The sequence below is a fragment of the Miniopterus schreibersii genome (genome assembly GCF_964146895.1).
Source record: "Miniopterus schreibersii genome assembly, chromosome: 4".
NCBI classification, from domain to species: Eukaryota; Metazoa; Chordata; class Mammalia; order Chiroptera; family Miniopteridae; genus Miniopterus; species Miniopterus schreibersii.
Genome location: NC_138105.1, coordinates 13,461,384 through 13,476,221, shown reverse-complemented (window position 1 = coordinate 13,476,221; position 14,838 = coordinate 13,461,384). Strand labels below are relative to the sequence as shown.

The 14,838-nt window shown below is 43.8% G+C and overlaps 1 protein-coding gene across 5 annotated transcripts in view; it reads right to left on the bottom strand.

Moving 5' to 3' along the window:
• PPP2R2B (protein phosphatase 2 regulatory subunit Bbeta) overlaps positions 1-14,838 on the bottom strand; it is a 388,391-nt gene that overhangs the window by 83,548 nt on the left and 290,005 nt on the right. For all 5 annotated transcript variants that reach the window (XM_081135392.1, XM_081135390.1, XM_081135388.1 and 2 more), the window contains 2 exons: positions 6,739-6,836; positions 4,207-4,372 (listed from right to left, as the gene is read on the bottom strand). In XM_081135392.1, coding sequence (XP_080991518.1) covers positions 4,207-4,372; positions 6,739-6,836 — 264 coding nt within the window. The remainder of the gene's footprint in view (positions 1-4,206; positions 4,373-6,738; positions 6,837-14,838) is intronic.

Sequence of the window (14,838 nt, the reverse complement as noted above, 5' to 3'; positions counted from 1 at the left end):
CTCTTCTGGAAGGCAGGGCCTCGGGTGCCTTCTCTGAGTCTCCCTCTATGCCTGCTCATGGTAACGGTCCCCAGCCACGTGGCCCAGGACTGCGATTCCCACACAGCGGGCGCCTGACTAGTATTTCTTGAGTGACAAACAAGCAGGACTGCCAGATTGAGCGGGGGGAAAAAACTCCAGAGTGCCCAGTGACATCTGAACTTCAGGTCAACGACGTGTCATTTTTTAGTCTACATGTGTCCCAAACATTCTAACCTTACAAAGACAGATCCTTAACTTTTCTGTGCCTCTGTTTCTTTGTTTGTGAATTAAGGAAAGCTGTGTCTTCCTCACGGGGCTCTGATGAAGATTAAAGGAAAGGCCGTGTGCACAGTGTCCAACGCGGTGTCGGGCCTCTAACAGCGGTCACAAACGGCAGCTGTTACTGGAATCAGCAAATGGGGGACTATTCCGCAATAATGACACGTTGCTCTGACAGCATCGGCTTCCCCCAGGACGATGCCAGCACAGCGACGCCAGCCCTCCACCTGGTTCACCAGGACTCCTTTTCTTTTTTGTCTTTCCTCCCACTCCCGCATCTCCCCTCGCCAAAGCCTTGTCCTCAGGGGTCTGAAATGCACCCAGCTGGGAAGTGGGCTTTCAGCAATGGTCTGGGTAATTTAACAGGTAAGTGCCTCTGTTTCCTAAAACCTGGGATCACAGGCTGCTCAGGCCCGACACGCCGCCGGTGGAGATCTGTGCGCTCACCGGCGGGTACTGACACCAAGGCCACGAAGCCCTTCCCAGGGGCTGGGTGGACTTGAGCACTTTCTACTTACATGACGACACTCCTCTGGTCCTACCCTCTCTGCATATCCTGCTATATACTGCACTGTGACAAAAATGAAACATGGGCCATATTTATACAGTCACTTGATGAGCTACTGATCGGCTGTGACTTAGAAGAATCCAAATCAGTGAATTTTATTACCAAACATTTTTAATTGCTTGGCTTTGAAATGCATCCTGTCCTATTTGCAAGGCAATTCTTCCTTGTATTTTTCTTATGAATGATGAATTGCTATGTAGGGAAATCATAGGTAATTAAGAATAAAAACCACCTATAATCTCTCCAGTCAGGGACAATCATTGTTAACATTTTGCATAGTATTTTTTCTATGCATTTTTTTGGGGGGGGGGATAAAAACCTTTAATAATATTACATATATAGATTTTTTATTTTCTCATTTATTTCCTTCTTTTTATTATACAAGTGTATAATTATTATTACATAATTGTAGAAAATAAAAATGAGCCTAAAAGTAAAAAATTTAATATCTCCCTCAATTTCACTAGACAGAGAGGCCTATTATGAAAATCTTATGTATGTTCTTTCATTATATTTCTGTGTGCAATTACATAACTGTTTTAAATAGACATAACATGTATACATGACTTATGAATATGCTCTTTTTCCTAATCATATCTATCTATTCCAACATCTATTCCTGTAAATATATAATTTATAATAGTGAGCATTTAATAATTAAAGGTCTAATAAGGGGAGATTTATTAGTAAACTATAGAAGAATCATATAGGGGAATGCTATACAGCCATTGAAAATGTTATGGAATTTTAGAAGAATATTTTAACAATTAGGAAGATATTCCTGTTATTAAGTGATATATTACTAAATAAAAAAATCTGGTTGCCAAACAGTTTACAGAATATATCACATTTCTGTTGAGGAAAAACCCCACAGATTTATTCATGCTTCTTTGCTGTTTTCTTTAAAAGAAATTAGCAGAGGTTTTCTCTTCTCTGGATGGGAACACGTCCATTACCTTCATTTTGCCTCTCTATTTTCTAACCTTTTTTTTTTTTTTTTTTTTACAATAAACACGTAACTATTTTCACAGCATGTAAACCAAATCAAATACACCTTCTCATCTGGGTATTAAGGCAGAAGTAGAAAGCTAGGCAGAGCAATGTGTTTTCATCTCGCAAACACACTCACAACTGAATGTTGGCCTTTTTTCATTAAAAATTGTAAAGTTGGAAATATATTCTAGCAGAAAGTAAAAACTGTACCCAACTATAATGAGATAAGCACAATTTTCTTTTTTTAAAAAGATAATTGATGGTGAATTCAATCCAATTCCCCACGGTTGGGTTGCCTGGAGTCATTCTTGACTTAATTGTCACAGTGTTTCTTGACTCCCCATCTCCAAGCTTGTGGATAGGAAAGGCTGAGGAACACATGGCTGTTGCTATGAGTAATGACTTTTCCTATATTCTGGCTGGGTCTCTGAGTAGTTTATCATTACTTGTGGCAGCTTTTAAACACAATCTTATCATCTATCTTCATTTTCTCTTTTGTACAGTAATTCCAATTGTCTTCCATTAATTTTCGCATGTTAACCTATTTGGCTTAAGGGGAATTCTCAACCTCAATATTAGTACAAAAAAGAAAATCACAGGAGAACGGGGAATTTTTCTTATAAGAATCATTTGGAGATGCTGTTGGCATATGAAATAGCATCCCAAATGGGAAGATAATATCCTTGTTAATCAAAAAACTATTTAAAAACTCAATTAACAGAACATTATGCTATATAATTAATCTTCATTGCATATCACTGATTTTTCCCCCCACCCCCTCACAAAGGAGTTAATGTGTCTTTGAATTTTATTGTAATAATCAATAGGCTAAATTTCATAATATAAAGTAAGCTAGCTATAGCAGACAATCAGACACTTTCTCTGCCTGGAGTAATTAAGTCAGAATCATCAGAAGTCTTTTTTATTCTGAGCAGTGTTGAATCTGCAGAGCCTTTGAGTAAAATTTCAGCGGTACAACTAAGAGGGAAGAAACTGAAATAAATTCATGGTCTGGCTTTCAAGAAACAGAGTCAAAAAAATAAACAATAAATACAGTTATGAGAAAGAATTAAATTTCTTCGAATCTGGAAAAACAGACGAATGGAAATCTGGGCATGTTGAGATAAGTCTAAACTGGCTGTATCAGAATTGCCATTTTTCAGATTTGTACACTGGCTTTATATTTGAGGGATTTTTGGTTCATATGCATTAATCTGCTCTCCCCTCCTTAAAAATAAAATTAAAATAAAACTCGTAGTCAAAACTGAGAAAATAAAAATGATAAAAAGAACAAATCTATAAGCCACCCGTAATACATAATAAAAATTAATCATAATAAACCTTAGGTGTGTTTTAGTCTTTAAAAATGTTAATATATGTTTGATCATACTATATCCATAGTTTACATTTTTCACTTGACATGTGACCATTTCCCTTTCTTTATAAATGCTGGGGATGGGCAAGTAGCAAATCCCCAGCTTTTTAATTCATATTTAAATGTACACTCCTCATAGACTCACACACAATGAAGTGAATCATGCTCCAGCTTATTTGCTTGGGAGAGGGTGTTTAATTTCCATCCACTAATCCTCTTAATTGTTATGCTACCCAATTAGCACCCTTTAGTATATGATTTTCCTCTAAACTGTTTGGAGCCTAGATGGCTTCTTTCAGCAAGGGTGTTAAGAAACTTTCGGGTAGGTAATTCTGCTGTATAAAGGCTTACCGAATTAATATGGAATTGGGTCTCCATTCAACCCCCAACATCCTCTCTCTCAGGCCTATTTATATCAACTCTCCCCAAACCAGCAAATGGTGTTAGGACAGAACAGAGGGAGAAAGAGCCAGAAACCACTTCTTCATCAGCTCTTCGGTAGGGTCCTTCCCCCTTCTTGACCTGTGCTGGAGACCTTGAATGTGTCAGAGCTGCAGGCATCTGCTTGAAAACCCCCCAAAGACATCCAGGGATTAGAAACTTCTACTCAGCATGCCGAGCTCACAGGACTGCATGTCGAGCTTCCTGAAGCGCGTTCCCAGAATAACATTCAGTGAATCTTAAGACGGGAAATCGCATTCCAGAAGCACCTGGAAGTCATCTGCGTGAGTGGAAAACTGCAGATAACGGGTCTCACATAATTGGGTCAGACATGTGTGATATTTAAAAAGAATCACCGTTATTGACCGAGGGCCCACTCTGCGCCAGGCACCCGGCTAGGCATCTTGCAAATATTATTCCTACTTTTTTTTTTGACAGCCTGCAAGGTTAGGAAGGAAAATTGGGTCTAAGAGACATTGAAACACGATTTGGCTGAAAATACCAAGCAGGAGAAGTCATTTGCACATACCATTAGTAGACAGAAGGAAGTAGGCTGCATTCTGCTGGGGGAGCCATCTTATTTTATTGATTTTTTCTTCTATTTCTAAGCTCTTCAGGTAATCGAACTCGGGTTCATGGCTCTGGAATGTGCTGTAAACATTGTATTCGCCCCTACGATGAACCTGATTTTTACTCTGTAAGAAGGGGAAAAAAATTCACCAAAGATTAAATCACATAGGCCACCTGCAAAGTCACCAATTTCTTCTTTTTTTGAGCAGAATCATTGGGATGGGATGGGCAGGACCATGAGAGCCACAAGTTTTACCTGAGCTCAGAGGCCTCCAAAGCATCTGACCGTGCGCCTCTGTTGGTGACTATTAGTAACCTCCAGCATACGTGTATTTATAAATGATATACATGAAATTCTGTTATATGGTACACATCATAACATATACACAGAAATAGAAGTTGAAAGAGGGCATGATTTTAAAAGCAATATAAATTTTAAAAGTCAATATAAATAGAAGTCCAAATATTTTCTTTCTGCTTCCTAATGGATGTCTTGAACACCTTTGGCGTAAGCCATCCCACGCTCATGCCCGTATACACTTCAATCAATCCCTTGCAAAGAGTTCAAAGTTATAGCATCTGTATCTTTCATGGGCCTTTAAAAATCTCACCAGATTCTCACACAATCTCTGAGGGGTAGGCAGGGCAAGCAAATGGACGAGAGAGGCTCAGAGATGTTTTCCAAGGTCATACAACTTCTAAATAGTGGATTTGGGCATCAGATCTCCACCCCTTTATCCCTTTTTTTCTAACATGGGTAACAAAACAGACAAGGGCATGGGATGACATCTGCATCACAGAAGTGGAAAACACACCTGACCTAGGTGTTGTCACATGGCTTCGTTTCTCAGGCTTAGTGTCCTCTTCAACCCCAAGCCTCGCAACAAAGCTCAATATTTATTTAACTGCAGGTCATTATCCCGGACGTTTATTTTTTATTGAACTAAACCACCCTCCTTTGGAAAATGGGTCCCTGTTCATTCTACTAATGAATCAGACTTCCCAAATACTTCAGGAAATTACAATAGGTGAAACCTATAAATAGCGAAGGGGAAACGTGGGTCGGAATATTACTGGCAACATGCTGCCCTGGGTAATTTATGCTAAATAGCTCCTCCGGTTCCTCTTTATCATCACTATGAACCTAATGGGATTTTTTTTTTTTTAAATTGAAGAAGGTTTGAAAATCAGTTTGAAGAGGACTTGCAATGCCGACTGATACTTGTCACCAGCCTGCCTACTGCGGAGAGAGACAGTCCACCTTAACAATAAATTTATCCAAGTTGTTGATTTGGTACCATCCAAATCAGACTGTCAAGTGTGTGTCGGATGTGCCAGACCAATTAGCACTCGGCAGTTCTGGAAAAGCAGGAAAAATTCCAGGTCACGAAGAGCTATTAGCTCCTACTTGCCAAGCACATTTCCCGGTTTCCAGGGCCAATGGAATAGGCTGGGCGCCTGACTTAACGCTGAACGCTTGAATTTCTACAGAACCCCAAGGGATTATGGTGCCCTTATAGAAATTAATTGCAAATAATATGCAATTACCAAATATATCACCTCTAAATGAGGCTTTCCTATTTTGAGGGGAGGTGGAACAGAAATGGCTTTGAGGCACAAGGCAGGCTTTAAATTGCTAGGGAAGTCTCCGGTGAAGCCTTCCTCCTGCACTGGGCCTCCCCACGCTGGGCCGGGCGCATCTCAGAGGCAGACGGCGGCAGATGGGAGAGTTACTAGGACACAGGCCGGCCTGCTGGAAGCTCCAGGGCCATGCCAGGGGGAGCCAAGGAAATCAAACCGGGCCATAATTCCATTCTGACAGAACAGAAGCAGACACCCCCAAAACTCAATTTATATGAAAAAGAGAAACAATTCCTAGTGGAACCCAAGTCCCAGGAAGAAATGGGCTTTTTGCGATTCAGTGGAAATTAGAACTCCTGCTCGGAAAGCATACAGCGTTCAGCTCCAGGGACCTGCGTGTCACCTGCAGTAAAGCCTGTGCCCTGTGCATCGCTCAGATGCCATTCTGTGGGACTGCACTCTCTTCGGCTGGGGGAGCTATCATTTTCTTCTCTACTGACCCAAGTTGTCCCTTTCACATCTGTTGGCAAAGAACTGTTTCTCTCTCCTACATATTCTGCAGGAGCACCTGAACTGAGGGGAGACTTCATTTTAATCACTCGAGGAGAAATTTCACTCCAAATGGAGGTGTTATGCTCCAAAAGCACCCCTGGCATTTGGCGGTCAGATGAGACCAAGAACGTGTGATGCCCAGGTTTGAAAAGATAAGGCTGTGCCCGGGAACGGCGCTATTTTCAGGTGCTTTTATGAGTGGGAAGGTGGAACTGTTGATGTGAATGACTTTTTGGCAGTCTCTAGTTGGCTAGCAAAGCAGCAAGGTTAAGGGCGACTTGTGAGGATTAAGGAACAGCAGGAGGCCTTCTCTAAAAAGGGGAAGAAAAGGGGCATTTTGCATTCACTTGCCACTTACCTCCTGCTCCCGTTGAAATATGACAACCCGACCCCCCTTGTCCCCTGTCGCTAGTAATTCTCCAGTGTGGTTGAATTCTACCGTAGAGATAATGTCAGCTGCAAAGAGAAGACAAAGGCAATTTAAGTAACTGCACACTTACTCTGAAGCGATAGATAATAGACATACTTTTCTGTGCATTTAAGGGCTTAGGGCTTTGTCTCTGCCGTGGAATTTACAAGGGTTTTATGTTCTGTATTTTAAGAGCCACTAGAAGTGGCTCTTTGGAAAGTAAATTTCCTAGACGCCCACACTGCACTGTGGTCTCTTGGAACATCTGGTGAGAACAAAAGGGAAAAGCACATTCAGGCCCTTTTATTTGGGGCAAGAGAAAATGAATTTCTCTAAGGCTCGGGGAAATGGCAATTTTCTTCGATAATTTCTACCAGCCACAGAGCCTGTACCCACTCCCGGCCTTTTTGCATTTCCCTTTCTTCTTACACCAAGGCATGTCCCCAAACAGGTTTCAGTGGTGGCTTTGCATATGAGGGCTGGGGACTGTGATGAAGCCAGGCTGGGATGCCTGACGCTCAGACATGCAAAATCATCCGCAACCTCTGCAAGTTGGAAATTCAAGGACAGACCCCACCAGTGCCCCAGCTTGACCCATGCTCTTTCTTTCTGGAAGGGCACGGCCTTATTCCAACCCCAGGAGAGGGGTGCTGAGAAAACAGGGTCATGAGGTCAGAGGGAGAGGGCAATCTGTGCCCTGCATTTCCAAACGGAGAAAATACACAGGCGCCAGGAACTCCGATCACAGATAATTGCTGAAGGAATGCCAGCCTGCCAAGCTTTTCTTCAACACTGGTTACCCCGGAGAAATACGGACAGGTAAATTACCTAGAATTGGATTTATTAGGGCTATTTTTAGAAAAATGTCAGAGGTTAATTCTTGTGCAATTATTTCCCTGCAGGGCTCCAACAATTGCTACTGAGAGTTCAAATAAGTTAAAAAAAAGGGGGGGGGGGCTGGATTATGACTATGGCCTTTGACAAAGGAACATTCTGAAGATTATGTCCACGTGAGGAAAGCAGAGGGGAAACAGTGAGCTGGAAAACGAAGGCAATTACCCCTGACCAATTCACATCTCAGCTCTCACTTTAACATCCTTTCAGGATCTTCTTTGCAGGCCCGATTTGTTCGGGTAAGTAGTGTACAAGCCTCCACGTGGCATATAACTGCCCTGCCCACATATGAAAATACTTCTATTTTCTTCGTGCAGAAGGGAAACGAGTAAGGCACAAGCCGTAGTCACTCTCAAGCCGGGCACATTTAAAAGGACAATTCACGATTTCTTCTTTTTTTAAAATTCTCACCCGAGGATATGTTTTTATTGATTTTGAGAGAGAGAGAGAGAGAGAGAGAAACATTGATGTGAGACAGAAACATTGATCAGTTGCCTCCCACACGTGTGCACTGCAACCTAGGTATGTGCCAGGACCAGGAATCGAACCCGCCACCAACTGAGCCACCCGGCCAGGGCCAATTCATGATTTTCTTGTTTCGGCCTCTTAGACGACTGACCCCAGGGATGGCAAATTCAAAGCTCTACAGGACCACTGGGTAAAATGGAGTGAGGGAAACTGGTGAAGCAGGAAGCCTGTGTCCCCTCCTAGGGGACAACTGGCTGCTCAGCTTAAGCCGACTGTGGCCGTGAACTCTTGCGAGCTTTGGCGGATATTCTGATCTTTTTCAAGAAGTTGGAAATTCAGGATTTTATGCAAAATCTCTTAAGTTTTATAAATGGGCAACTAATTCTTTTTTTTCAGCACCAGGGCATTAAAACAATATAATCTTGTCTATGGGCTGAAGATGGTGTGTGAGTCACCAGCTTCCGACATCTGGTCCAGTCTTCCTTCAGAAAAGACCACCCCCTTCCCTCATGGATGATCTCAGGGGGATCCAGCCGCTCCCTCGGGGGGAGCCCTCCAGCGAGCGCTACCTTGGGAAGCAGAGCTAAGCCACGCGGCTGTTTGGCTCCCCGTGCGAGTTTCGACGGCCCATTTCGCTAAACAGCGCCCGTCGAGCAGGGAGAAAGCCTAGCAGGGCTGGGGAGCCAGCCGCCCGGGCGAGTGATTTGCCCACCTCTCGGTCACAGTCTGTGCCTCTCGGTCATAGTCTGTGTCCCCTGCAGAGGAGGGGGGTGGCTGGCTGGCATCGGAGCCGCCTCCGGGTGCCCTGGTTGAACAGCACTAGAGCGGGGGGGGGGGGGGAGACACACACACACGACACCCTTTGTAGTTATTGCTTCTGGCTCTTCCGTGGGTGGGTAGCAATGGGGTTGGCCACTCATGGAGCTCCCTGACTTGGGTGGGACCTAACGAAGACGTGGCTGTTTCTTTTCACTCTGGGGCTTTTGTCGGGGACTGAGGAGTGGTCAGCGCTCTGGGACCGCTGAAGACACCAGCACCTCCCGGAGAGGAAGGTGGTGGGAGCCCAGGCGTGGGGGCGAGCCGTGCCACGAGCGTCTTTCGGGCTAAGATGCTGCTTAGGGGGGTTTCCGTCCTTCCTCTCCCAGCAAAGTTAACAGACCCTGGGGTTCTGGGGGGGGGGGAGGGGGTTAGGGTCCACACATTGAGACCAAACATGGGCATTTCCTTTTGGTGAAGTTGGGAATCAGAAGAGTCAGGGAGCTCTTTCCAAGGTCAGCCTCTGGCTCTGTTTCCAAGAAAACGTCACTCCAAGGGAGCCAACCTCTCTCTCACCACTACCTTTTTGCCCAGACTCTGTGAAAATGTCCTCCCCTCCTGCCTTTAAGGTCCACACAGCTCAAAACAAGGTAGGATATTTTTTTAAATCAATAATTCTCAGGCAAGGATCTGCTCACTTATTTAAACTACCCATCACTGCACAGGAATCGACCCCGCAGTCGGTGAAGCATTTTTTCCAGGCCCTGTGGAGGACGCCAGCTTAACGGTCCCTGGCCTCCAAGTCATTTCAACTGTGCAGCACTCTTCTCCCCCCCCACCTCGCTTCAATCACCATCTTCAAAAATAACTCATCTGCTCTCCTGCACTCAGGCTTCTGCAAGTGCACTCTGCCCGCTGCATCTACTTTTACCCACCAATTCCCTCGGCCTTTATAAAGGAATATATATATATTTTTTGCATTTGCTAAATGTCTTCCACATATGCATGTTGTCCATAGTGTTTAAAATTGCTAGGGAAGACCACTGGGCCCCACCTACCAAGATACCCACAGCCTCTACCATGAGAGTAACACCTTCAGGTTAAGGCACTGTCCCAAGGCCCCTCTTAACAGCAATTGTTGCCTGGAAGCTATAGCACATTTTAAATCATGAGGAACCACAGAGGTGCACACAGAGTATTTATCACACGTAAGAACAAAAAATTGTGTCATGTAAGGAGAAAGAGCGAAGGAACAATACCCACTAGAGAGCACATGTCCAGGCAAATGGGGTCTGTGACCCAGTCAGGACCTAACACAAAGGCCAGGTCTGGGGATTTGGAATAGCTGGGCATGGGAGAAAGAGCACAGACACAGACAGACACAGACACACAGAGACACAGAGACACACACACACAGACACAGTCTCTCTCTCTGAGTAGAATTCAAGCTCAAGTCTAAGCCGCGTGACCCAAGCCAGTGTTATTAGAACTCTGCATTAGGGGACATCAGGCAGGGTCCCAGCTAATAAAAATGCCCTTTTGTCTTCCAAGTGTTACCATTATTTGTGCTACGTTGCCCTCAAGAACCTTGTAAGAGGAGGGGTGGTTGGCACGGCAGGATGCTGAAATTCCCTGGTCCTCTTGCCAAGTCCCCGCCTTTATTTTAATCCCGCAGCCAGCTGGTCTGCAGAGCAGGTTGTTTATATCTCGCGACTGTCTCCTCCCTGCAGAGCCTTTGCCACTGCAGCTCGAGTTAATGCCTGTTCTGAACTTTCCGGTTTCCTGACCCATTTATCACTGCTAAGCCGGTAGGTGTAACCCGAATACGTTACTGCCCCATCCATCTCTGTGTATCTTCATCTATGGCTGTTTAATAATTGATGCAAAACTCATGAATCATCCGCATTCCAGTTTCAAGAGACCGAGACTTCTGATCCACACTCTCCTGTGTTTGCCTCGTGCTCTCTGGTAGAGCAGTTTAAATCGGGAAACCTGGACTGCTCAAGGCAAAAAAACTTTTATAGAAGTGGGATATGGTGAGAACAATAAACTATCAAACTTAGAAGTTCATCTGAAATCATGGTCAACAGAAATGAGCTCATCAAGTTCAACATGATTTTGGCCTTTAAATGACCAGTTCCACGACACGATTTTATTCAATGCCCAGCCTTCCACGCTGAATAAAAAACTATAAACAGGGCATTTTCCCTCTGTTCTGTAGACGTGTGGACCAAGTGCACATTTCTGACTAAAAACAAATGTAGCTGGCACGATTTTTAAAGGAAGTATGACGTTTACCCTGTTCTACATCTATTTGAGTTGACTTAATTTCCACAAGATGGTGGCCCCGTAACCCCATTTCTAGTTCAATGAGCACTGCTAAGACCAATTTTTTCTTTCTAAAAATCAATCTCAGCGTCCCACAAAGGCCCCAGACTGGTAATTCCATGCGTCAAGCCTCCATTTACCTGAATAATAGAAATTGCCTTGGCAATTATATTGATGTGATGGCCCATGCCCTGGTTGCCCACAGTCCCACGCCAGGCCGGAGTCTGAGGCAGGCCCCGGGATGACTGGGTGATGTCCAATTCAAATAGCAGGGGTCACTGTTTTGACCAAAGGATGACTCAGGATAAAGTGAGAGGACATAAGCCCAAGTCCTCTGATGGGACGAGGCCAGGTCACTAGAACCGGCCTTCTCAGCATCAATCATAGACGCCGGGATTGAAATGAGAGGGTCATGCAATTTAGCCCTCAGAACCCATTAAATATTTTATCTTCCATCTCAGAAAGATTTGGTAGGTAATATAAAGTCTTTGGCCCTACCTGTATCAGCTGACTAATTTCTCCTGCTCAATACTTGGCTTTCTTTCTGATGGTCAGGGAGACTCTGGGCAGGGTTTTCTGTTTCTTCAGCTAAGGCAAGGACATCAGCAAGGATGGAAGACGGTTTCACAGCGATGGCAACGGTGAAATGGGGGGAGTTGCCAGAAAGTTTGTGATGAGGGGGATTTGGAAGGTCCCTTCCAGCCTGAAGGGCCGCGATTCACTGGCGATGGCCCCTGCAGTGAGGGGAGGTAGCATGTCTGCCCCTTGTCATCCCTACACAGGGGCTTCTAGCTAGGTTGGCAATGACTTTGTGGATTAAACAAATGGGATTTTTAGGCTTTATGGCGGTGGGGGTGGGGTGATTAAAAATATTCCTTTCATCTACATAAAACTGTGGACTCCTTTCTGAGTTCTGGTTCATAGTCCAAAGTCAGTACCCATTTTCTTAGCTAAGGTTTTCTCTGGTAAGTTTTGATAACTCAAATAGTGGGTTGGAGCATATTTCCTACCAAATTGGGAGGAAAAATGAAGTCTGATTATGGCCAAGGAAGATATGCCAAAATGGCCTTGTTGATGTATTGTAAAAGTAAAAAAAAGAACCAGGCAACAAAAGTGTATGTAAGATAACTGCAATTTTGTTGAAGTATTTTCATTTCAAAATATATCTTTTTTGAACTGGTAAAGTAATATACACTTACTAAAACTTCCATCAATACCAAGAAGATGCTTAAAATACAAAATGAAATTTCCCTCACAGTTTAATCCCCCTGGACATAACAGCTCCCAAAAATCTACAAATATTTAAAGAAAATAAAGGAAAAAAAGGGAAAAAGATCTGTCGGAGTGAGTCCAAAATGACATTGCTTTGGTGTAGAATGTGGATGGTTAATTTATTGTCTTATAGTCTTTTTTTCTAATTTTTCAGTATTTTCTAATTTTCACCATGACCATAAATACATGTGCAATTTTTACTTGTAAACAATTTTAATTTGTTTTCAAACTGAATAAGAGATTTGGGCATTTATCTCGGTGACTTTTTAAACTTTAAAAAAATTTCTTTTTTAATTCCCACGTGGTAAAATTCACTTTTGGTGGCATGTGTTTTAATGGGCACAAAAATGTGTTTCCACCACCACTATCACAATACAGAACAGTTTTACCACCCCCAAAACATGCCTTCACCGTGCCCCTTTGTAGTGAATGATTTTCCAAAAGGCATAAAATTATGAAAATAAAACGAGCTGACAGGCATAGAAGAGCTTCCAAAAGTTAAAAATACTGTGCAAATACAGAGCCTAAAACTACTGGTCTCTTCAGATATGACTCAACTCAATTTGGAGCCAACGGTCATTTTTCTCCCTCTCAGAGTCAAAGATTTTATGTTTTAATCTACTGCTTAGATATTATCACCATTGTTTTTAGAGTGGTGGGGAGCTCAATTCATCAATATCCCTTTGCCAACCTGCAACACAAACTAGGTTTATACATGAAGTTTTCTGTCCTTTGCTCTTTGCCCTTTGTCTTTCAATGGGGCTATGTTTGAGTCCATGGTTCAGCAGCATTAACTTCATTTTTAAAAAATATGTTTTTATTGATTTCAGAGAGAGGGAGAGAGAGATAGAAACATCAATGATGAGAGAGAACCATCCATCGGCTGCCTCCTGCACACCCCCTACTGGGGATCAAGCCCACAACCCAGGCATATACCTTGACCGGGAATCGAACCCTGACTTCCAGGTTCATGGGTCGATGCCCAGCCACTGAGACACACTGGCCCGGGAGAAGCTGCCTCCTGAGAGGAGCTCCGAGGTCAGAGCCAGGCTTGGTGGGGGAGTGCTGTGATCGATTAGTCATGTCTGCCAGGGGCACGGAAACAGACAGCACACATGCTACCTGCTTGCTATCCTGACCTTCTGTGAGCAACACACACTCTCTGATCCAGGCTTATTCCTTTGTCACCCAACCAGTGTTTGGTATGTAGATACCGAATTCTTTTCCTTTCATTTGAATACAATTAATTCTTTGCATACTGCTCTTAACTTGAACCTGGTGCTGGCATCCCTCTTACCTGAAGAAGGCAGGCAGAAGGGTCCAGCCGCCCGCTCCCCAATTCTTATCACAACTGTATTTAACCACAAGCACAGTGCTAGGAAATGGGTCAGCCTGCCCCTGTCGCCCAAGCTCATCAAGGGCCGGCAATGCGTTGTGGCAGCCACTCTGGGTGGGCCACTTCTAGCCAGTGTCTGTTGTCCTTGCCTGCCTCCTACTGAAGGGGCTGAAAAATGCAGACACTTGCTTCCCAGCCTCCCTGGTGGATACTGGTGGCCATGTGACCCAGATCTGGCCAATGAAGCATATAGGAAAGTCTGCAGGGGGACAAAGAGGCAGAAGTTGCGGGAAAAATTTTCTCCCCTGGATAAAAGGCGGGAAGCAAGTAAGCAGACACCTTCTGGTGGCATGGACTCCTCCTTGCTTCCTGCCTTTGTATGTGGTTAGATGTGGCCAGGATACGTGAGGCGGGGGCAGCCATCATGTGACAATGAGGCGATAAGTCTAAACACTTTAAAAAGCCAAGAGGCTGCATATGACATGAAAAAAACAGGACAATGTCTTTGATGATAGCATTGAACTACAAATAGAGACAGCCTATCTGAACTTGTTAAATAACAGATAACCTGTGGTTTAAGCCACTGCTAAAGCACAGGGTTTTATTTTTTTTGTTATTTGCATGTAAATGCATAGTAATAGATGTGTATTTCCATCTTTGTTTTCCTCATAGCTCTTTGCACAGGACCAGATTATTCATGCATGTTGGATTGGAATTTCCATGCACAAACTCTCACACACACATTTTCATTTCTCTTTACCACACAACCAATTTTTCTTTGCACTTGTTTGGTTCCCAGTACAGGTATTGAGGTGGTTTGTTTATCTCCCTTCCCCTGTGTGGAAGTGGTGCATTGCTTTTTGACCATTCAAAGATGAAAGCAGCTTACTAAGACAGCATACCCCCCTCCAATTAATCACGGTGTCCATCATAAAATTATGACTTCAAAGGGACCTAGTCATGCCCTCCTTAGGAGCCAAGTTCTCCCTGCGAAT